Source organism: Rhinolophus hipposideros (assembly GCF_964194185.1).
Source record: "Rhinolophus hipposideros genome assembly, chromosome: X".
NCBI lineage: Eukaryota > Metazoa > Chordata > Mammalia > Chiroptera > Rhinolophidae > Rhinolophus > Rhinolophus hipposideros.
In genome coordinates this window covers 34019735-34045486 of record NC_138046.1, presented here as the reverse complement: position 1 = coordinate 34045486, position 25752 = coordinate 34019735, and the positions used below count along the sequence as shown (strand labels likewise).

General features: G+C 38.6%; 1 protein-coding gene across 6 annotated transcripts in view; it reads left to right on the top strand.

Annotated features, from left to right (window-relative positions):
- Window positions 1–25752, top strand: part of GRIA3 (glutamate ionotropic receptor AMPA type subunit 3) — a 652505-nt gene that overhangs the window by 355060 nt on the left and 271693 nt on the right. For all 6 annotated transcript variants that reach the window (XR_013992917.1, XM_081042112.1, XM_081042113.1 and 3 more), the window contains one exon: window positions 12241–12402. Coding sequence is in view for 5 of the 6 variants with exons in the window: in XM_081042112.1 (XP_080898238.1) it covers window positions 12241–12402 (162 nt within the window). In the remaining variant the exon portion in view is untranslated. The remainder of the gene's footprint in view (window positions 1–12240; window positions 12403–25752) is intronic.

Genomic DNA, 25752 nt, shown 5'->3' with positions numbered 1-25752 from the left:
AACTCAACCATATGCTGTCTCCAAAAGACACTTCTCAGCTACAAGGACAAGCATAGACTCAAAGTGAAAGTGTGGAAATTGACACTCCAAGCAAATAGGATTCAGAAAAAATCACGTGTAGGTATAATGATATCAGATGAAACAGACTTCAGGGTGAAAAGGTAACAAGAGACAAAGATGGACATTTCATAATGGTAAAGGGGATTAAAAAACAAGAACACATAACAGTCATCAATACGTATGCCCTTAGTCAGGGAGCACAGAAACATACCAAGCAACTACTAACAGAACTAAAGAGAGAAATTGACCAAACCACAATTAAACTAGGGGACCTAAATACATCATTGACAGCTATGGATAGATCATCCAAACAGAAAATAAATAATGAAATAGCAGCCCTAAATGACACATTAGATGCAATGGACATAATGACAATTATAGAGCACTTCATCCAAAAACATCAGAGTATAATTTTTTTCTACTGTACGTGGAACATTCTCAACGATACACCATATATTGGGACATAAAACTACCCTCAGCAAATTTAAGAAGATTGAAATCATACCAAGAACATTCTCTGATCACAAGGCTTTGAAATTGGATTTCAACTGTAAACAGAAAGTGGAAAAAACACAAATACATAGAGGTTAAACAACATACATTTAAAGAACGACAGGGTCAAAGAAGAAATTAGAGAAGATATCAAAAGATAAATAGAAACAAATGAAAAAGAAAATACATCCTTCCAAAATTTTTGAAATGCAGTGAAAGCAGTTTTAACAAGGAAATTTATATCATTACAGGTCTATCACAAAAAACAAGAAAAGTCCCAACCAAATAACCTCATGTTACACGTTCAAGAATTAGAAAAAGAAGAACAAATGAAACCCAAGGTCAGCAGAAGAAAGGAAATACTAAAAATCAGAGGAAAATTAAATGAAACAGAGAAAAAAAGACAATAGAAAAAATTAATGTGACAAAGCACTGGTTCTTTGAAAAGATTAATAAAATCGACAAACCCTTTGCAAGACTCACTAATATAAAAAGAGAGAAGACACTAATAAACAAAATAAGAAATGAAAACGGGGAAGTTATCAAGCATGCCACAGAAATACAAAGGATCATCCCAGAATACTATGAAGGACTATATGCCACCAAATTCAATAACCTGGAAGAAATGGACAAGTAATTAGAAACATGTAGACTTGCTATGCTGAATCATGAAGAACTGGAAAATCTACACAGACCAATCACCTGTAACAAAATTGAATCAGTCATCCAACTTTCCCAAAAGCAAAAGTTCAGGACCAGATGGCTTCAATAGTGAATTCTACTAAACCTTCAAAAAGGATCTAATATCAAACCTGCTCAAACTCTTCCAAAAAATTGAAGAAGAGACAGTACTCCCTCACTCATTTTAAGAGGCCAATATTATCCTGATACTAAAACCTGGTAAGCACAACACAAAAAAAAAAAACCACAGACCAATATCTCTGATGAATCAGATGCAGAAATCCTAAACAAAATTTTAGCAAATGGAATGCAACAATGCTTTAGAAAGATTATTCATCATGACCAAGTGGGGTGCATCCCAGAGGCACAAGGATGGTTAAACATATGCAAATCCATCACATAAACAAAATTAAGGACAAATCTCATGATTATATTAATCGATGAAGAACAAGCATTTGACAAGATACAACATCCATTTATGAATAAAACACTTAATAGGTATAGAAGGAAAATATCTTAACATAATAAATGCCATATATGACAAACCCTCAGCTAATCTTATAGTTAATGGTTAAAAACTGAAGCCCTTTGCCCTAAGCTCAGGAGCACGACAGGACTGTCCCCTATCACCTCTGCTTTTCAACACAGTGTTGGAAGTCCTTGCCAGAGTCATCAGGCAAGAGAAAGAAATAAAAGGCATGAAAATTGGTAATGAAGAAGTTACATTGTCACTCTGAAGGTGACATGATGCTATACATAGAAAACCCAAAAGATTCCAGAAAAAAGCTATTAGAAACAATCAATGAATACTGTAAATTTGCCAACTACAAAATCAACGTAAAAAACTCCATTGTATTCCTATATGCTAATAATTGAACCTCAGGGAAAGAAATTTAAAAAGATTCATTTTGCAATTACAGCAAAAAAATAAAATATCTACAAATAAACTTAATCAAGGATGTAAAAGACCGATATGCTGAAAACTATTAGACATTTTTGAAAGAAATTGAAGATGACACAAAGAAATGGAAAGACATTCCATGCTCATGGATTGAAAGAATCAACATAGTTAAAATGGCCATATTACCCAAAGAAATATACAGCTTTAATGCAATCCCCATCAAAATCCCAATGGCATTTTTTAAAGAAATGGAACAAAAAAATCATCAGATTTGTTTGCAACCACAAAAGACCCCGAATAGCCAGGCAATATTAAGGAAAAAAAAAAAAGAAAAACAATGCTGGGGGTATCACACAGCCTGACTTTAGCTTGTACTACAGGGCTACAATAATCAAAACAGCATGGTATTGGCAGGAAACCAGACACATGGACCAATGGAATAGAATTGAGAACCCAAAAATAAAACCACATAAATATGGGATCAAAAAAAATGGCAGCGTGAAGTGAGCCTCTGTAACGCTCCCCTGGAATTTACAACGAATTGGACAACAATAACTCCACAAAGGACTCCTTGCACAGCAGACAGGCAAGACAAAGAGGCCGACTACTGAATTCACCTCCAGGTGGGTGAATCGCGCGAGCGGGGGAGGAGGGAGAGGAGAAGTGCGGAGACGGAGCCGCGCGGGCGCAGGACACAGACCTAGCTCAGTGCTCGGAGCCCGCTGCATCCGGATCTTCCGCAGCTGCGGGAGAGGGAAGGACTCGGACTGCTAGGGCTCCGCTTACGGCCCACAGGGCTGAGGGGGCAGCATACAAAACCGCTGAACCCAACGCTCACTCACGGCAGACCTCGGAGCAAAGACTGAGGGAAGAGGGCTGAAATCGGTGATTTAAGCCCTCACTGACAAGCGGAGAACAGAAGCCTTAGGCACGGAGACTAGCCGCCCCCTCCCTACCCTCCCAGAGCTCGCCCCGCCCCCACCTGCCCGGTGCTAGAAGCGATAAAGTAGCAGTGTCTGATCAAAGGACAGAATATTTGCTGCTCTGAGAACTGTGGACCGCAGACACAGATTCGCAGCTCAACTAGTTCCGGCAAAGGGGAGGGAGCTGTGGAAGCAGGACTGGCTGTGGTGGTGGTCGCCGCCATTGCTCTGGGCCACCTCTCACAACTCACCCCGCCCCTGGCCCCACCTATCTGGGCGGATCCCTGCAGGAGTAAACAGAACTGCTGAAACAAACGAGCTCTGAATCTGGTGCAGAAAGAGCTTTGGAACTCCAAAAGCTCTTCGCATACCTATCAACCTGTTGCAGAAGACACTCCTGTAGATGTCTAGGAAGAGAAATAGTAAATCAGTGATTGCCATGAATAACCAAGGCAACAAGATAGCTCAGAAAGAAAGTGAAAAGTCTCCAGAAAAGGAACTTAGAGATATGTACCTTTGTGATTTAAATGACAGAGAATTCAAGATCGCAATTCTGAAAAAATTGAACGAGATGCAAGAAAACACAGAAAGGCAGTTTAATGAACTCAGAAATACAATCAAAGAACACAATGAGCATTTTACAAAAGAGATTGAAATCTTGAAAAAGAACCAAATAAAATTTCTGGAGATTAAGAACTCAATAGAAAAAATTAACAATAAAATATCCAGCTTAGGTAGTAGAGTTGACCAGATGGAGGAAAGAATCAGTGACATCGAAGATAGGAACCTGGAATTTACACAGATGGAAGAAGAAAGAGACTTGAGACTTGAAAGAAATGAAAGAACTCTACAAGAACTTTCTGACTCCATGAGAAAGAGCAATATAAGAATAATGGGCATACCAGAAGGAGAAGAAGGAGGGAAGGGAACAGAGAATATATTCAAACAAATCGTCGATGAGAACTTCCCAAACTTGTGGACAGAACTGGATCCTCGAATCCAAGAAGCAAATAGAACACCTAATTACCTCAATCCCAACAGGCCTTCACCAAGGCACATTGTATTGAAGCTGTCTAAAATCAATGACAAAGAAAGAATCTTCAAGGCAGCCAGGGAAAAGAAGACGGTAACTTACAAAGGAAAGCCCATTAGATTATCATCAGATTTTTCAGCAGAAACTCTACAAGCTAAAAGGGAATGGAACCAAATATTCAAACTATTGAAAGAGAGAAATCATGAGCCAAGAATAATATATCCAGCAAAGATCTCCTTTAGATATGAAGGAGGAATAAAGACCTTTCCAGACATCCAGAAGCTGAGGGAATTTTCTAATACACGACCTGCACTACAAGAAATACTAAAGGAGGCTATTAGACCACCATCAACAGGGACAACTTGTGGCAACCGAAACATAAAAAGGGGGAGCGTAAAGGCCTGAACTGGAATATGGGAATAGAGAAAGTAAGCGTACTGAAGAAACTGGAATACTCTAAATATCAAACTTTCTTTTACATAAACTCAAGGGTAACCACTCAAAAAACATCCAAATCTGAAATATATACTGTAATAAAAGAAGAAACAGAGGGAAACATCATAGAATACCACCACACAGAAATAACAGACAACAACAAAAAGGCAAAGAAACAATGGAGACACAGCCTTACCAGAAAACTAAAGACAGAATGACAGGAAATCCTCACATATCAATAATCACCCTAAATGTAAATGGACTGAACTCACCAATAAAGAGACACAGAGTAGCAGATTGGATCAAAAAATTAAACCCAACCATATGCTGTCTACAAGAGACACATCTCAGCTACAAGGACAAGCATAGACTCAAAGTGAAAGGGTGGAAATTGACACTCCAAGCAAATAGTACCCAGAGAAAATCAGGTGTAGCCATAATGATTTCCGATGAAACAGACTTCAGGGTGAAAAAGATAACAAGAGACAAAGATGGACATTTCATAATGGTAAAGGGGACTATACAAAAAGAAGACATAACAGTCATCAATATTTATGCCCCCAATCAGGGAGCACCGAAATATACCAAGCAACTACTAACAGAACTAAAGGGAGAAATTGACCAAAACACAATTATACTAGGGGACTTAAATACATCATTGACAGCTATGGATAGATCATCCAAACAGAAGATAAATAACGAAATCGCAGCCCTAAATGACACATTAGATGAATTGGACATAATTGACATATATAGAGCACTTCATCCTAAAACATCAGACTATACATTCTTTTCTAGTGTACATGGAACATTCTCAAGGATAGACCATATATTGGGACACAAAATCAGCCTCAGCAAATTTAAGAAGATTGAAATCATACCAAGCATATTCTCTGATCACAAAGCTTTGAAATTGGATATCAACTGCAAAAAGAAAGCAGGAAAAAACACATATACATGGAGATTAAACAACATACTTTTAAAGAACGACTGGGTCAAAGAAGAAATTAGAGGAGAGCTCAAAAGATACATAGAAACAAATGACAATGAAAATACATCCTACCAAAATTTTTGGGATGCCGCGAAAGCAGTTTTAAGAGGAAAATTTATATCATTACAGGCCTATCTCAAGAAACAAGAAAAATCCCAAATAAATAACCTCATGTTACACCTTAAAAAACTAGAAAAAGAAGAACAAGCGAAACCCAAGGTCAGCAGAAGAAAGGAAATAACAAAAATCAGAGCAGAACTAAATGAAATAGAGAACAAAAACACAATAGAAAAAATTAATGTGACAAAAAGCTGATTCTTTGAAAAGATTAACAAAATCGACAAACCCTTGGCTAGACTCACTAAGATCAAAAGAGAGAAGACACTAATTAACAAAATCAGAAATGAAAAAGGGGAAGTTATCACGGACACCACAGAAATACAAAGGATTATCCAAGAATACTATGAAGGACTATATGCCACCAAATTTAATAACTTAGAAGAAATGGACAAGTTCTTAGAAACATATAGCCTTCCAAGGCTGAATCATGAAGATCTGGAAAATCTTAACAGGCCGATCACCAGTAACGAAATTGAATCAGTCATCAAAAACCTTCCCAAAATCAAAAGTCCTGGACCAGATGGCTTCACCAGTGAATTCTACCAAACCTTCAAAGAGGATCTAATACCAATCCTGCTCAAACTCTTCCAAAAAATTGAAGAAGAGTCAGTACTCCCTAACTCATTTTATGAGGCCAACATTACCCTGATACCAAAACCTGGTAAGGACAACACAAAAAAAGAAAACTACAGACCTATATCTCTGATGAATACAGATGCTAAAATCCTAAACAAAATTCTAGCAAATCGAATACAACAATGCATTAAAAAGATTATTCATCACGACCAAGTGGGGTTCATCACCGGGGCACAAGGATGGTTCAACATTCACAAATCCATCAATGTGATACATCACATAAACAAAATAAAGGACAAAAATCATATGATTCTATCAATTGATGCAGAAAAAGCATTTGATAAGATACAACATCCATTTATGATTAAAACACTTACTAAAATTGGTATAGAAGGAAAATACCTCAACATAATAAAGGTCATATACGACAAGCCCTCAGCTAATCTCATAATTAATGGTGAAAAGCTGAAGCCCTTTGCTCTACGTTCAGGAACACGACAAGGTTGTCGCCTATCACCTCTGCTTTTCAACATAGTGTTGGAAGTCCTCGCCAGAGCAATCAGCAAGAGAAAGAAATAAAAGGCATCCAAATTGGGAATGAAGAAGTTAAATTGTCACTCTTTGCAGATGACATGATGCTATATATAGAAAACCCTAAAGACTCCACCAAAAAGCTATTAGAAACAATCAATGAATATAGTAAAGTTGTTGGCTACAAAATCAACGTACAAAAGTCCATTGCTTTCCTATATACCAACAATGAAATCTCAGAAAAAGAGATAGAAAAAACAATTCCTTTTGCAATTGCAGCAAAAAGAATAAAATACCTAGGAATAAACTTAACCAAGGATGTGAAGGATTTATATGCTGAAAACTATAAGACATTTTTGAAAGAAATTGAAGAAGACACAAAGAAATGGAAAGACATTCCGTGCTCATGGATTGGAAGAATCAACATAGTTAAAATGGCCATATTACCCAAAGCCATATACAGATTTAATGCAATCCCCATTAAAATCCCAATGGCATTTTTTAAAGAAATAGAACAAAAAATCATCAGATTTGTTTGGAACCACAAAAGACACCGAATAGCCAAAGCAATATTAAAAAAACAGAACAATACTGGAGGTATCACACTCCCTGATTTTTCCTTGTACTACAGGGCTACAATAATCAAAACAGCTTGGTATTGGCGGAAAAACAGACACATAGACCAATGGAATAGAATTGAGAACCCAGAAATAAAACCACATAAATATGGACAGATAATTTCTGACAAAGAAGCTAAAAACATACAATGGAGGAAAGACAGCCTCTTCAATAAATGCTGCTGGCAGAATTGGATAGCCACGTGCAAAAGAATGAAACTGGACTGCTATCTGTCACCATGTACCAAAATTAATTCAAAATGGATCAAAGACTTAAGCATAAGACCTGACACAATAAACTGCATTGAAGAAAACATAGGTACTAAACTTATGGACCTTGGGTTCAAAGAGCATTTTATGAATTTGACTCCAAAGGCAATGGAAGTAAAAACTAAAATAAACAAATGGGATTATATGAAACTGAAAAGCTTCTGCACAGCAAAAGAAACTATTGACAAAATAATGAGGCAACCAACTGAATGGGAGAAGATTTTCGCAAACAGTTCCTCGGACAAGGGGCTAATATCCAAAATATACAAGGAACTCATGAAACTCAACAACAAAAAAACAAACAACCCAATTGAAAAATAGACAGAGGACCTGAAGAGACATTTCTCCAAAGAGGATATACAAATGGCAAATAGACATATGAAAAAATGCTCAACATCGCTAATCATCAGAGAAATGCAAATGAAAACCACAGTGAGATATCACCTCACCCCAGTCAGAATGGCTTTCATCAACAAAACAAATAGTAACAAGTGTTGGAGAGGCTGTGGAGAAAAAGGAACTCTCATACACTGTTGGTGGGAATGCAGACTGGTGCAGCCGCTATGGAAGGCAGTGTGGAGGTTCCTCAAGAAATTATGAATAGAATTACCATATGACCCAGCAATCGCTCTCCTGGGTATCTACCCAAAAAATATAAAAGCATTTCTCTATAGAGACACGTGTACGCCAATGTTCATTGCAGCTTTGTTTACGGTGGCCAAGACATGGAAACAACCAAAATGTCCCTCGATAGATGAATGGATAAAGAAGTTGTGGTACATATACACAATGGAATACTATTCGGCGTTAAGGAAAGATGATATAGGAGCATTTGTGACAACATGGATGGATCTCGAGAGAATAATGCTAAGTGAAATAAGTCAGACAGAAAAAGCAGAGAACCCTATGATTTCACTGATATGTGGTATATAAACCAAAAAGAACAAGACAAACAAATGAGAAACAAAAACTCATAGACACAGACGATAATTTAGTGGTTACCAGAGGGTAAGGGGGTGGGGGGTGGGTGATTAGGGTAAAGGGGATCAAATATATGGTGATGGAAGGAGAACTGACTCTGGGTGGTGAACACACAATGGGATTTATAGACGATGTAATACAGAATTGTACACCTGAAATCTATGTAAATTTACTAACAATTGTCACCCAAATAAAATTAATTAAAAAAAAAATAAGGACAGACAATTTTTGACAAAAAGCTAAAAACATACAATGGAGGAACGACAGCCTCTTCAATAAAGGGTGCTGGGAAAATTGGATAGCCACTTGCAAAAGAATGAAACTGGACTGTTATCTGTCACCATGTACCAAAATTAATTCAAAATGAATCAAAGACTTAAGTGTAAGACCTGAAACAATAAACTGCATAGAAGAAACATAGGCAGTAAACTTATGGACCTTGGGTTCAAAGAGCATTTTATGAATTTGACTCCAAGGCAATGGAAGTAAAAGCTAAAATAAACAAATGGGACTATATAAAACTTAAAAGCTTCTGCACAGCAAAAGAAACCATCGACAAAATAAAGAGGCAACCGACTTAATGGGAGATGATTTTTGCAAACAGTGCCTCCGATAAGGGGCTAATATCGGAGGAACTCTCATACACTGTTGGTGGGAATGCAGACTGGTGCAGCCACTATGGAAGGCAGTGTGGAGGTTCCTCAAAAAATTACAAATAGAATTACCATATGACCCAGCAATCCCTCTCCTGGGTATCTACCGAAGAAATCTGAAAACATTTATCCATAAAGCTACATGTGCTCCAATGTTCATTGCATCTTTGTTTACGGTGGCCAAGACATGGGAAAAAACAGACTGTCGTTCGATAGATGAATGGATAAAGAAGTTGTGGTATATATACACTATGGAATACTTTTAGGTGGTAACAAAAGATGATATAGGAACATTTGTGACCAGATGGATGGATTAAGAGTACAATGCTAAGTTAAATAAGTCAGACAGAAAAAGCAGAGAACCCTGTGATTTCACTGATATGTGGTACATAAACCAAAAACAACAAAAGAACAAGACAATCAAATGAGAAAGAAAAACTCATAGACACAGACAATAGTTTAGTGTTTACCAGAGGGTAAGGGGTATGGGGGGAGGGAGATGAGGGTAAGGGGTATCAAATATATGTTAATGAAAGGAGAACTGACTCTGGGTGGTGAACACACAATGGGATTTATAGATGATGTAATACAGAATTGTACACCTGAAATCTATGTAATTTCACTAACAATTCTCACCCCAGTAAATTAAAAAAAAAAAAAACTTAAAAAAGAGAGAAACAAAAACTCATAGACACAGACAATAGTTTAGTGTTTACCAGAGGGTATGGGGGTGGGAGGGTGGGAGATGAAGGTAAGGGGGATGAAATTTATGGTGATGGGTAGAGAACTGACTCTGGATGGGAACACACAATGGGATTTATAGATGATGTAATACAGAATTGTACACCTGAAATCTATGTAGTTTTATTAACAATTGTCACCCCAATAAATTTTAAAAAAAGAAGTACAAATTTCCTGTTATATAAATAATCATGCAGAAAAAGTCGAGAACCATATGATTTCACTGATATGGGGTGTATAAAACTGAAAACAACTGAAGAACAAGACAAACAAATGAAACGAAATCTCATAGACACAATAGTTTAGTGGTTACGAGAGAGTAAAGGGGGAGAGGAGTGATATATGAGGGTAAAGGTGATCAAATATATGGTGATGAAAGGACAACTGACTCTGGGTGGTGAACACACATTGGAATTTATAGCTGATGTAATACAGAATCGTACACCTGAAATCTATGTAACTTTACTAACAATTGACACCCCAATAAACTTTAATTAAAAAAAATAGTCATGGGGATGTAAAGTACAGCATAGGGAATATAGTCAATAATATTGTAACTGTATAGTGCCAGGTGGGTACTAGATTAATCAGAGGGATCACTTTGTACATTATATAAATGTCTAACCACAATGCTGTACACCTGAAACTAATATAAAATAATATTGAGTGTCAACTGTAATTGAAACATTAAAAAAAGTAGTCACAGGGATGTCAAGTATAGCATAGGGAATGCAGTCAATAATAGTTTAATAACTATATATGGTGTCACAGGGTACTAGACTTATCATGGTGATCACTTTGTAAGTTATATAAATGCCTAAACTCTATGTTGTACATCTGAAAATAATATAATATTGTATGTCAATTATAGCTGAAAATAAAGAAAATAAAAAGTGTACATTTTGTGTAATGCAAATTTTTCCTGATAAAAGAAGGAAGAAAGAAAGGAAAGCAAGGGAAGGAAGGAAGAAAGGAAGGAAGGAAGGAAGGAAGGAAGGAAGGAAGGAAGGAAGGAAGGAAGGAAGGAAGGAAGGAAGGAAAAAAGGAAGGAAAGAAATGAGGGAAGGAGGAAAAGGACTGCAAACAAACATTGAACTCTAGTTAATGACCTGCACACTGAGGTGTTTTTGTGTGAAATGAACTGATGTCTGCAACTTTGAAATATATCCAAAAATGAAAGGATTGGTGGATGGATAGAGAAATACTACTTGTAAAATATGAGTAGTAACTATATGGATGTTCACTGTACAACTCTTTCAACTTTTCTGTATATTTAATATATTTATACTAAAATATTGGGTACGAGAATCTAAAGAAGGGAAAAAGAATTCTCCCAATGTTGAATATACATGAATATAAATGTTGGCTTCAGCCCACTGAAGACCCAAATATATCAGCAGCAACTATCAAGAGACAGGTATCCAGTAAAAATTGCACAATTCCTGGGAGAGGTGTCCTGGAAAATAGCAATGCTCAGTGGAACTGATGGTACCCAGGTGAAGATGGCTTGGTGTGAACATAAAGAGATTCCATCAGGAGGCTTACGAGGCAGAGCCACCAGACCACAACCAGAGCAAGAGAAGAAGAAAATGATGGATGCTATGAAGTGGTTGTAAAAACTCCTTTATAGACACATTTGAGACATATCCTGGGGTTTGTACCATCATATACAACCACACTATCAATTTTGCTCTTTGGCATTTCTGTAAGTCACAAATGTTGAAAGTACTCTTCATGAGAATCTGAAGCAACCTGCTGTATTTGGCATGTTAATCTGAAGAAATGCTTTTTATTCCTCTAGTTAGGGTGAAACTTTTTAAACATTTTCCAGTTACATGAAGCATTTTACTTGTACTCAATGAAGAAACACTAAAAATACAGGTTATGAAACAAATCAAAACACTTGCTTGAAGTTGGCATCTATGTTTGTCCTTCCTGCAGCATAGACGCAAGCACTAAAATGGAAGAAAGAATATTTTCTCCTTTATGCCTGTTGTTTCAGAGACATAGTGCCCTAAGAAGTAGTCCATATCCAGGGTTTTTGTTTGTTTTTTGTTGTTGTTTTAATTGAGATATAGATAACATAAAACATTGTGTCCAGGGTTTTCTTGATTTGTTTAAGAGTGATCCTAGTGAAGGAACTTTCATTTCCTCCTTAGCAGTCTAATCAACAAATATGGTGAATAAGAACTCACTACTTCCCACAATCATGATTCTCTTTCAATCTCTTTCCAGGGTTTTACTGATATTTTGCTTGAAAGGGTCATGAATGGCGGAGCCAACATTACAGGATTCCAGATTGTCAACAACGAAAACCCTATGGTTCAGCAGTTCATACAGCGCTGGGTGAGACTGGATGAAAGGGAATTCCCTGAAGCCAAGAATGCGCCATTAAAGGTAATGATCCATGGCATGTAGAAACCTTAGGCCTGCTTTTTAAAGCATCTCAGTATGGTCTTTATATATTTACAGCAATCATGTGATCAAGTGGTCTTCCCTCAAAAGTGTTTCAAGGATGCTAAAACACAATCGCAGGTGATGCTACTGAATTTGAAAACAAAACTCCCAAATAAAAAAGCTATTAAGAAAGAGGTTTTTTAAAACCCAGTATTGGGGAATGTTAACTTAATATTTTAATAAATTTCATCATAATATGCTCATAATAACTTACAGTATTACAAGAAACTGAGTTGAACAAAAGATGGGGGTAGTGGAAATAGCTAAGGGAGATTGATAGTCTGAAACAGAAAATTCGATTTTACGTTATTTGTGTGATTGCTTTATGTTAATAAGTTTCATGAATTTCAGTACACCCCAGTGAATTAGGCTCTAATACAAAGTGTGAGTTGCCTATACATATATTGGACAGATTATTTTTCTGCCTGCAAAAATATCTTTAAAAATAATTAGATTACCTAAATTGCTCATTTTCATGAAATCAAGACAGGAATATTAAAAGTAGAAGTCAGGCTTAAAGTGCACATTTTTTTCATATGTATTCCCCTATTGCTAAAAATCCTATTACTTAAAAATCAGGAATTAAAACAGAAAAAATAGGGGAAAGTTATTTATGTTATACAAAAGAGCCTACAAATGTATTTTTTAAGTAACCATTCCCTCAATACATTAATTCAAGTGTGAAACAAAATTGAAATTCTTCCTCCCTAATATAATGGAAGTACATATGTACACTATAGCTGTGGGACTCCTATGATCAAGACAAGGGGTCAAAGTAGAGTCAAGACCCTTCCTGAAAAAAGGAAAGGATAGGGGAAATATTTCCTCTCTCATGGTTTCAAGATACCAATACCCATATCTTCCCTGGCAAGAATAGAATAAGGGAGAACAGAAGATCCAGTCAAGATGGCACAATAGGTAAATGCTGAGCTTATCTCTTGTCATGACCACATAAAAATTACAACTAAACTACAGAAAAACCATTATTGAGAATTTCCTGAAGTCTAGTACAACCAAAGCCTTACAACTAAGGTCATGCAGAAGAAGCCATCTCAAGACTGATAGGAGGGGTAGAGACATGGAACAGGCTGGTCCCACACCCACATGTGACCATTGAAAACCGAGAGTGCTACCTCAGCTTTGGAGATCTCCCACCCTGGAGGAGTGAGGAGCCCCAGCCTCACACAAGGCTCTTTAGCCCACATATCCAGGGCTAGGGAGAGAAGTCCCCATAAGTTCTGGCTGTGAAAACAAGCAGAGATTGTGGCTGAGTGAGACTAGAATGGCTGCAGTTCCAAGTGATCCCCTTAATGGGTCCACACACAACCTTACTCACTGATGGACTCACTCACTCTGAGCTCCGGCACTGGGGCAGCAGCTGCAGAGGCACCAGGAACATATGGGGAGAAACTGAATTGTCTGATTGTGGGTGAGGGCTGAAGGGGCAGTTTTCTCCTGGATAAAGGAGATGGTGGAAACCATTGTTTCTTTATTTTGCTTTCACCTCTCCTGGCATGCAGACACAGGTGACCACGACATCTAAGTCTCCATCAACCTGGCTAATATGGTCCGTTCACTCTGATTCCCTGAGAACCCACCCCACCCAAATTTTGGGCCCACACAATCTGGTTCTAGTGCCTTTACTGAATAAATGACCTGCCTTGGCTCATGCTGCAGAGTTTCCTAAAATCTCTCAAAAGTTCACAAAACCTAAACAAGCAGCACCTGACTTTAGCATGTCCCATACTACTGGCTGAGCACCCCTAAGCCAAGCACTAGTAACAGCTAGCCTTGGTTCATGGCTTGGCCTCCCAAGGCACCTCCAAGCCCAGAGCAGGCAGTGGCCAGCTGCAGATTGCTTTGTGGCTCCTTGCAGGTGGCCCCAGGCAGGGCACATTCTTCAGCTGAACTTGGACTGTTGTAGGGCCTCTCACAGGAGGCCCCAAGGCTGGCATGCCCAGTGGCCAACTTTGGAACAGACAGAATCACCCAGCCACCTGCAGGGATGACACACCCAAAGGGCACACTGGGCAGGCACTGGAGCCCTGCTAAAGTGAATCGTGCTCTGTAGGGTCAGCCCATGCACCACAACTTCTTCACTGCAGTAATTGCCAGTCCTCACAACAATTCAGCCTGACAATCAATTCCTTCCATTCATGTGCAAACAGCAACCAAGTCTCAACTATAGCAGGAAGGCACACACAATTCACAAAATGGACACACCTGGAGTACCCAGCTCAGGTGACAAGGGAAATTGCCCCACGGAACACTATAGCATACCTACTATATAAGGCCACTCTACTAAGACCTGGGGACATAGCAGCCCTACCTAATACATAGAAACAAACACAGGGAGGCAACTAAATTTGAGAGACAAAGAAACATGTCCCGAATAAAAGAACAGAACAACGCTTAAAAAAAAAGAATTAAACAAAATAGAGACAAGCAATCTACCAGATGCAGAGTTCAAAATAGTGATTATAAGGATGTTCAATGATGTCAGGGAGGACTTCAGCAAAGAGATAGAAAACATAAAAATGAAGATAGAAAACATGAAAAAGAACCAGTCAGAAATAAAGAATACAATAACTGAAATGAAGAATACATTAGAGGGAATCAAAAGTAGATTAGATGAAGCAGAGTACTGAGTTGGTGATTTGGAAGATAAAGTAGCAGAAAACAGCCAATCAAAAAGAAAAAAGAATGCAAAAAATTAAGGACACTTTAAGGGGCCTCTGAGACAATATCAAGTATACCAATATTTACATCATAAGGGTACCAGAAGCAGATAAGAGAGAACAAACAATTTAAAACCTATTTGAAGACATAATTACAGAAAGGTTCCCTAACCTGGTGCAGGAAATAGATATACAACCCCAGAAAGCAGAGAGTCTTAAACCAGATGAACCCAAAAAGTCCCACACCAAGATACATCAAAATTTAAATGTCAAAAGTTAAAGAGAAAGAGAGAATCTTAAAAGCAGGAAGACAAAAGCAGTTAGTTGCCTATAAGGGAGCTCCCACAAGACCATCAGCTGATTTCTCAACAGAAAATTACAGGCAAGGAGAGATTAAGATGAAATATTCAAAGTGATGAAAAGCAAGGACTTACAACCTAGATTACATGACAAAGCTATCATTTAGAATTGAAGAACAGATAAATACCTTCCCAAACAATAAAAGGCAAAAGGATTTTACCAACACCAAGCCAGAATTACAAGGAATCTTTAAAAGAAAAATAAATTTAAAATATGTATAATAAACTACAAATAACTACATATCTATCAATAATTATCAAGACAACTTGTCCAAGATGGTGGATTAGATAAATGATATGCCTACTGCATTCCAAGTTCACATCAAAATTAAAAATAAATTATAGAACAATCAATCTCAAGAATCATCTAAACACTAGTGGAGCAGAACCCCTATAAGTAAGGATATATAGAAGAGGCCACATTCAGACTGGTAGGAGGGACTGAAACATGAAACGAGCTGACCCCAAACCCACAGATAGTAGTTGAACACTAGGGGTGGGACACCTCGGTGACAGAGGTTTCCCCTGAAAAGGGAAGGGTCCCAGCCCCATGCCAGGCTCCCCAGCCCTTGGGTCCTCTGCTGAGAAGAGGAGGTCCCACTGCATCTGGCAGTGAAAATCAGCAACGATTCTTTTTGCCCTTCCTGGTGGAGTAGAGGGCAGCTGAAAACCCAGATGTCCTCTTGTAGAGTCAGCACATGGACTCAATCGCTGTGTGCACTCACCTGGTCACTGTTGGAAGGGTGGCAGCTGGGGAAGCCCAGGGATGTGTAGAGAAGGACTGAGTTGTGTGGCTTCTGGGTGGGAATTGGAGAAACGTGAGCCATTGTTGTCCATGTGAGGAGCCTGACACATATGTGGCCTATAAGAAGGTGCTATCACATTGGTCAGTGGAATCCATGTGTGCGCACCACCTTGGTGATGCCCTAGGTCCCTGGCCCCCACACAGCTGGTGCTACATCACCCAGGAAACTCTTGCCTGCTGGATTGCTGGCCCCACCCTACAGGCTGCAGAACTCTCTTAGCAGTGGATGGACAGTCTGCAGTAGCCCAGGAAACATTTGCTCATGGCAGTAACTCAAGACCTGTGCTGCAGCATCTCTAGTGCAGCCCTTGGGAACCTATGGGCCTGAAGCGAGCAGGGAATGGCTGTTGTGTTCTCAGGGTACTTTTGAGGGGTGGTCATGGGCCTAGTACCAGTGTGGGAGCCAGGACTGCATTGACTTTGTAGAAATCATTAACCAAAATCCTGAGCTCCCTGGAACACCACCCCACCTACCTAGAGCTGCATTGCCAGGGGCACTGTGGACAGCTGGGTGACCAGCCCCACCCCACAAGCTGCAAAAACCTTTTACAGAGGCAGATGGTCTGCGAAGGCCCAGAGAGATATTGGTGGTGGACAGTAACCCAAAACCTGCACCACAGACACTCTTGGGCAGCTCTTGGTAATGTACAAGCCTGAGACAAACGGTGGCTACCTGTGGTGTTCTAAGGTCATTGTGCAAAGTGGTTACAGGCCAGGTGTTGCCCAAAGGTGAGCAGTGACTGGCTGCAATGATCTTCAGGCACTGTGCCAAGGGGTCACAGGCTGGGCACTGGCATAAGAACTGAATCTACATTAACTTTGTAAAAACCACAGGCCACATCTCGTAACATCCTAGGAATCCATCCTGCCCAGCAACTGCTGTATTGCTGAGGGCACTCTGGACCAGACCGTGCACTTAAGGGGACTTTTTCTATGCCTGGGCCTTACAGGCATCTGGACGGTAGCAATAGGCCTAGGGGGCCCTGGGCCTTTCTCTAAGCTGTCTCAGGCCCACATTTGGTGGCAGCCACACTCAGTTCACAGCGAGGCCACTCCATCATGCCTACAGGTCCACTATAGGCAGCAGCCAACCACATGTAGCTTTGTGGCTCCTACCAGGTAGTCACAAGCTGGTAACAGGCAAGGCTGAAATTGGCCTGCATGGGAAACCCTCTCAAGAGACATGAGAAGAAACATACCAAGTGGCCAGCTTCAGACCACACTAGAGCACTACCTGGTTAGACCGACAAGTGGCATCACAACAGACACCAGAGCCTGTGGGAGTGAATCCTCCTCTGAAAGGTCAGTCCCCACAAAGCAGCTCATACACTGAGGTTATAGGCAATTCTCACAGTCAGTAAGCCTTGAGGTCAATCCCACCCACTGATTCATCAAAAGCAATCAAGGCTAAACTACAAAAGGAGAACACACACAATACAAGGGACACCTCTGGAACACACGCACAGTAGATTAGGGAGACTGCACAATTTGACTACAAAGAACAAATACTACCTAAGGCTACTCAGAAAAGACTGAGAGACATAGGAGACATCTACCTAATACATAGAAGCAAATACAGAGCAGGAACCAGAATAAGGAAACAAAAAAACATGTCCCAAATAAAAGAACAAGAGAAACCTTCAGAAATAACACTAAATGACATGAAGGCAACCAACCTATGAGAGACAAAGTTTAAAACACTGATTATAAGAATGCTTAACCATCTTCTTGACATAAAATCATAGAAATGGCGGCATGAGGTGAGCCTCTTGAAATCTCCCCTGGAATTTACAAAAAAATCGAATAACTATGATTGAATAATTGAATAGTTAAATAATTAAATAACTAAAGACTCCCAGCACAGCAGACAGGCAAAACTAAGAGACGTGCAACTCAAAGAATCTAAAGGTGAGAAAATTGGGCTAGCAGGGGAGGAGGGAAGCGGGAAGTGCAGAGACACAGGCCACATGGGCGCAGGACGTAGACCGAGCTCACAGCTCCGAGCTCCCGGCATTCCAGAACTACTGCAGTCATGGGAGAGGGAATAATTTGGAATGCTAGTGCTCCTTTTATGGCCCACATTCACACCTGAGAGATCAGCAGGTAACACGGCTGAACCCAATGATCACTGCAGAGACCTCAAAGCAACGACTGAGTGAAGATGGGTGAAAACAGCAGTTTAAGCCATCACTGCTGAGGCCAGAAGGCATAGGAGTGCAGACTAGCCACCCTCTCCCCACCCTCCCAGAGCTCACCCCACCCCCACCTGCCGAGTGCTAGAAGCAGAAAAATAGCAGTGTCAGATCAAAAGAACAGAATGTTTGCAGTACTGAGAACTGTGGCCAGCAGACATGGACTCTCAGCCCAAATAGTTTCAGAAAAGGAGAGGAAGCCTTGGGTGCAGGAAGGACTGTGCTGATGGTTGCCATCATTGCTGTGGGCCAACACACACAACCCATCTGCCCCCCAGCACTGCCTATCTAGGCGGATCCCTACAGAGGTAAACAGAGTCGCTGAAACACACCATGCCTGAATCTGGTGCAGAAAGAGCTTTGGAACTTCAGACGCTTTCCACATCCACCAACGGAGGCAGTGCCCTGAGAACCAGGCAACCTGCTCACAGAGGAGAAAACTGCCTTCCAGGGAATTCCCGCATTGTGTGAGAAGCCCAAACACTGCAGAGAAAATATAAAACTACAGCATGAGAGAGAATTAAAGGCTGCTGTTGGAAAGAAAATAAAGCATTCTGCCAACATCGACTGGAAAGCAAAGGAAAGACCTCTTCCTACCAACACCTCTGGAACACACGCACAGAACCCACTCCTGTAGATGCCTCGGAAGAGAAATAATAATTCACTAATAGCCATAAATAACCAAGGTAAAAAGGCAGCTTAGAAAGAAAATAAAAAGTCTCCAGAAAATGAACTTAAAGAAATGGAAATGTGTGATTTAAACAACAGAATTCAAGACTGGTTCTGAAAAAACTCAACGAGATGCAAGAAACCACAGAGAAGCAGTTTAATGAACTCAGAAATGCAAAGAACAAAACGAACACTTTACAAAGACATAGAAAAATTTTTAAAAAGCACCAAATGCCATTTCTTGATACTAAGAACTCAATAAAGGAATGAAGAATGAAATAGCCAGCTCAGGTAATAGAGCTGAGCAGATGGATGAAAGAATCAGTGACATTGAAGACAGAAATCTTGAAATGACACAGACAGAAGAAGAGAGAGACTTGACAGTTAAAAGAAATGAAATAACTCAACAAGAACTTTCTTACTCCATCAGAAAGAGCAATAAAAAAAAAATAATGGGCACACCAGAAGGAGAAGAAAGGGAGAAGGGAACAGAGTGTATATTCAAACAGTCAACGAGAACTTCACAAACTTGTGGAAAGAACTAGATCCTCAAATCCAAGAAGCAAATAGAACACCTAATTACCTCAAGCAGAACAGGCCTTCTCCAAGGCACATTGTATTGAAGCTGTCTAAAATCAATGCCAAAGAAAGAATCCTCAAGGCAGCCAGGGAAAAAAAGATGATAACATGTAAAGGAAAGCCCTACAAGCCAGGAAGGAGTGGAACTTCTACAAGCCAGGAGGGAGTGGACTCAAATATTCAAAGTATTGAAAGAGATAAATTTTGAGCCAAAAAATAATATATCCAGAAAAGATATTCTTCAGATATGAAGGAGGAAAAAAGACCTTTCCAGATATACAGAAACTGAGGGAATTTTCTAACAAATGACCTGCACTACAAGAAAGACTGAATGAGACTATTTGACAAGCATAAATTGAGATAATTTGTGACTGAAAAAAATTAAGAGGGGTGAGAGTAAAGGTCTGAACTGGCATAAGGGAATGGAGAAAGTAAGCATGCTGAAGAAAATGGAATACTTTAAATATAAATCATTCTTTTACATAAACTTAACAGTAACCACTCAAAAAAAAAATCCAGAAATGAAAGATATAACATAATAAAAGAAGAAACTGCAGGAAAATCATAGAATACCACCACATTGAAATAATAGACAGCAACAAAAGGCAAACAAACAATGGAGGCACAGTCCTACCAGAAAACTAGAGATAGAAGAAAGGAAATCCTCACATATCAATAATCACCCTAAATGTAAATGGACTAAATTCACAAATAAAAAGGCACAGAGTAGCAGATTGGATCAAAACACTAACCCCAATCATATGCAGCCTTCAAGAGACACATCTTAGCTACAAGTACAAACACAGACTCAAAGTGCAAGGGTGGAAATTGACACTCCAAGCAAATGGTACCCAGAGGAAATTAGCTGTATCCCTACTGATATCAGATGCAACAGACTTCAGGATAAAAAAAAAAAGTAACAAGGGACAAATTTGGATATTTCATCATGATAAAGGGAACTAAAAACAAGAAGACATAACAATGATCAATATATGTGCCCCCAATCAGGGAGAACCGAAATATATGAAGCAACTACTAACAGAACTAAAGGGAGAAATTGACTAAAACACAATTATAGTAGCAGACCTAAATACATCACTGACAGCTATAGATAGATCATCCAAACAGAAAATAAATGAGGAAATATCAGCCCTAAATGACACATTAGACTTAAAGGACTTAATTGACATTTATAGAGCACTTCATCATAGAACATCAGGCTATACATTTTATCTAGTGTACATGGAACATTCTCAAAGATACACCATATATTGGGATATAAAACTACTGTCTGCAAATTTAACAATATTGAAATCATACCACGCATATTCTTGGATCACAAGGCTTTGAAATTGGATATCAACTGCAAAAGGAAAGGAGGAAAAGCCACAAATATGTGGAGATTAACCAACACATTTTAAAGAACGACTGGGTCAAAAAAGAAATTAAAGGAGAGATAAAAAGTTACATAGACATAAATGACAATGAAAATACATCCTATCAAAATTATTGGGATGCAGCAAAAGCAGTAAGAAGAGGGAAATTTATATCACTACAGGCCCATCTCAACAAACAAGAAAAATCCCAGATAAATAACCTCACGTTACACGTTAAAAAACTAGAAAAATCTGATACTAAAACCTGGTAAGGACAACACAAAAAAAGAAAACTACAGACCTATAACTCTGATGAATACTGATGCAAAAATCCTAAACAAAATTTTAGCAAATCGAATCTAACTCAGTTTTTGAGGGCAACATTACACTGATACCAAAACCTGGAAATGATAACAGAAAAAAAGAAAATTAGAGACCAATGTCTCTGATGAAAACAGATGCCAAAATCCTATACAAAATTCTAGCAAATCGAATACAACAATGCATTAAAAAGATTATTCATCATGACCAAGTGGGGTTCATCCCTGGGGCACAAGAAGGGCTCAACATCCACAAATCCATCAATGTGATACATCACATAAACAAAATAAAGGACAAAAATCATATGATTATATCAAATGATGCAGAAAAAGCATTTGACGAGATACAACATCCTTTTATGATTAAAACACTTAATAAAATAGGTATAGAAGGAAAACACCTTAACATAATAAAGGCCATATATGACAAGCCCTCAGCTAATGTCATAATTAATGGTGAAAAACTGAAGCCCTTTGCTCTACGTTCAGGAACACGACAGGGCTGTCCCCTATCACCTCTGCTTTTAAACATAGTGTTGGAAGTCCTTGCCAAAGAAATCAGGCAAGAGAGAGAAATAAAAGGCATCCAAATTGGGAATGAAGAAGTTAAATTATCACTCTTTGCAGATGACATAATGCTATATGTAGAAAACCCTAAAGACTCCACCAAAAAGCTGTTAGAAACAATCAACGAATACAGTAAAGTTGCTGGCTACAAAATCAACGTACAAAAGTTCATTGCATTCCTATATACTAACAATGAAATCTCAGAAAAAGAAATACAAAAAACAATTCCTTTTGCAATTGCAACAAAAAGAATAAAATACCTAGGAATAAATTTAACCAAGGATGTGAAGTATTTATATGCTGAAAACTATAAGACATTTTTGAAAGAAATTGAAGATGACACAAAGAAATGGAAAGACATTCCATGCTCATGGATTGAAAGAATCAACATAGTTAAATTGGCCATATTACCCAAAGAAATATACAGATTTAATGCAATCCCCATCAAAATCCCAATGGCATTTTTTAAAGAAATGGAACGAAAAATCATCAGATTTGTTTGCAACCACAAAAGACCCTGAATAGCCAGGCAATCTTAAGAAAAAAAAAAAAAAAAACAATGCTGGAGGTATCACACAGCCTGACTTTAGCTTGTACTACAGGGCTACAATTATCAAAACAGCATGGTATTGGCAGGAAACCAGACACATAGACCAATGGAATAGAATTGAGAACCCAAAAATAAAACCACATAAATATGGACAGATAATTTTTGACAAAGAAGCTAAAAACATACAATGGAGGAACGACAGCCTCTTCAATAAATGGTGCTGGGAAAATTGGATAGCCACTTGCAAAAGAATGAAACTGGACTGTTGTCTGTCACCATGTACCAAAATTAATTCAAAATGAATCAAAGACTTAAGCATAAGACCTGACAAAATGAACTGCATAGAAGAAAACATAGGTTGGAAACTTATGGACCTTGGGTTCAAAGAGCATTTTATGAATTTGACTCCAAAGGCAATGGAAGTAAAAGCTAAAATAAACAAATGGGACTATATGAAACTTAAAAGTTTCTGCACAGCAAAAGAAACCATCCACAAAGTAAAGAGGCAACCGACTGAATGGGAGAAGATTTTCGCAAACAGTTCCTCTGATAAGGGTGTAATATCCAAAATATACAAGGAACTCATGAAGCTCAACAACAAAAAACCAAAGAACCCAATTGAAAAATGGGCAGAGTACCTAAAGAGACATTTCTCTAAAGAGGACTTACAAATGGCAAATAGACATATGAAAAAATGCTCAACATCACTAATCATCAGAGAAATGCAAATAAAAACCACAATGAGATATCACCTCACCCCAGTCAGAATGGCTATCATCAACAAGACAAGTAGTAACAAGATTTGGAGAGGCTGTGGAGAAAAAGGAACCCTGATACACTGTTGATGGGAATGCAGACTGGTGCAGCCGCTATGAAAGGCAGTGTGGAGGTTCCTAAAAAAAATTAAGAATAGAATTACCATATAATCCAGCAATCCCTCTCCTGAATATTTACCCAAAATAGTCTGAAAACATTTATCCATAATGTTACGTGCTTCAGTGTTCATTGCAGCTTTATTTACAGTGGCCAAGACATGTGAACAACAAAAGTGTCCTTCAATAGATGAATGAATGAAGAAGTATGGTATATATACACAATGGAATACTATTCTGTAATAAGAAAAGATGAAATAGTACCATTTGCGACATCATAGATGGATCTTGAGATTATAATGCTAAGTGAAATAAGTCTGACAGACAAAGTTGAGAACCATATGATTTCACTGATATGTGGTATGTAAAACTAAAAACAACAAAAGAACAAGAAAAACAAATGAAGCAAAAACTCATAGACAGAGACAACAGTTACCAGAGGGTAAGGGGTAGGGGGATGTTAGATGAGGGTAAAGGGAATCAAATATACGGTGATGGAAGGAAAACTGACTCTGGGTGGTGAAAACGCAATGTGATATACAGATGATGTATTACAGAATTGTACACCTGAAATCTGTGTAACTTTACTAACAATTGTCACCCCAATAAACTTTCATTAAAGAAAAAAGAACCGGGGCAGCTGAATGATTTAGTTGGTTTGAGCGCCAGCTCTTAACAACAAGGTTGCTGGTTCAACTTCCACATTTGCCAGTGAGCTGCTCCCTCCAGTACTAGATTCAAGACAATTAGATGCAGCTGAACTTCAGGGGTGGGGTGGTGAGTTGCAGCCTGACGGCTAAGTTGGTTAGAGCAGGAGCTCTCAACATCAATGTTGTGTGGTCAATTCCCCCATGGGATGGTGGGCTGCGCCTCCTGCAACTAAAGATTGAAAACGGCGACAGGACTTGGAGCTAAGCTGCGCCCTCCACAACAAGATTGAAGGAGAATGACGACTTGGAGCTGATGGGCTCTGGAAAAACACACTGTTCCCCAACATTCCCCAATTTAAAAATATTAAAAATTTAAAAAAAGAACAGTAACATGAATAAAAGTCATTATACTGATAAGTAAGTTAGTAGTGGTAAAGATGACAATGTATTCACTCCCAATTGTGTTTGGACATACTGTATATAGAGAAAACTCTCCCTAGAACATTTGCTTCATTTTTAAAAAATAAAAAAATTCTATATTCTACTGAAATGTATAGTCAACATATATTTGACTATATTACTTTAACCCCTGTAAAGTAGGAGACAGCTTATTTTAATCAAATATTCACTCATTTAATGAAAAGGCATCCACCATGTCAAATTGCAGATAATCCAATCCCTTGTATTAAGTGACTGTCCCCATCCCTAATTGAGCGTACCTGTATATCCAAGGAATAGAAAGTAAGTGTTCTTGCCTGAAAGAGCTAGCATCATAAAGTACTGCCTGTAAATTTTCAACATTATCAGTTTTTTTTTTTTCAATTCAGAATAGGAACTTTATTCACTCGAGACCCCAAAAAATGAATATTTTCTTTTGTAATTTTCAGTAAAACACTGAGAATAAGATGAACATTTATCATAGGTTAAGTGACAAGGGAGAAAAGATCAACAACATTGTAGTTTTAGCTACTAGTTGTTTCTCAAGGGTCACACAAGATCTAATCATTAAAGACAAGTAAAATACACTACTATCCCATCCTGTCTTAGAGTTTGAAAGGAGCTTTGAGACCATCTAGTTCAATTTCTTCATTTCTTCTTAGTTGACCTAACAGATTTGAGATTCTATCTGCTGTAAGTACTTCTTTTTGAAAGTCCATCTTTCTATGAAATGCCCTCAACTTTCTAAGAAAAACATGATCACGTCTATTTTTCATACGTTATGTGTTATGGACGGACAATTACATTTTGAAAACGTCTGCATTTTTAAAATTCAAACACGCATCCTCCTGTATGCATATTCATGTGCGGTACCTCTGCTTTGGGGTGGTTTTCATTAACCAGTCTTCCAGCTACAAAAGACATAAATGAGTAAATTTGGAAAAGGGATAACATCTTTGATATTGTCAATTCCCAAGATGCACTGCAGATAGCGTTCAAATCCCATCCCAAAACCTCCATGTGGCACAGATCCAAATCGACGGAGGTCCAGATACCATTGGTAGGCTTCCAACATTATCAGTTTTAAAACTCTATAACAATTGTCATTTTCTAAAATTGAAATCCGGCTTTGGTTTTCCCTTTCTCCAGGAAACAAAAACTGATTTATTGCTGGCCAGGGGTCCTAGTTCACCAGAAACGTGGTCCAGACAGAAATGATTAATGTTTCCCTCCAA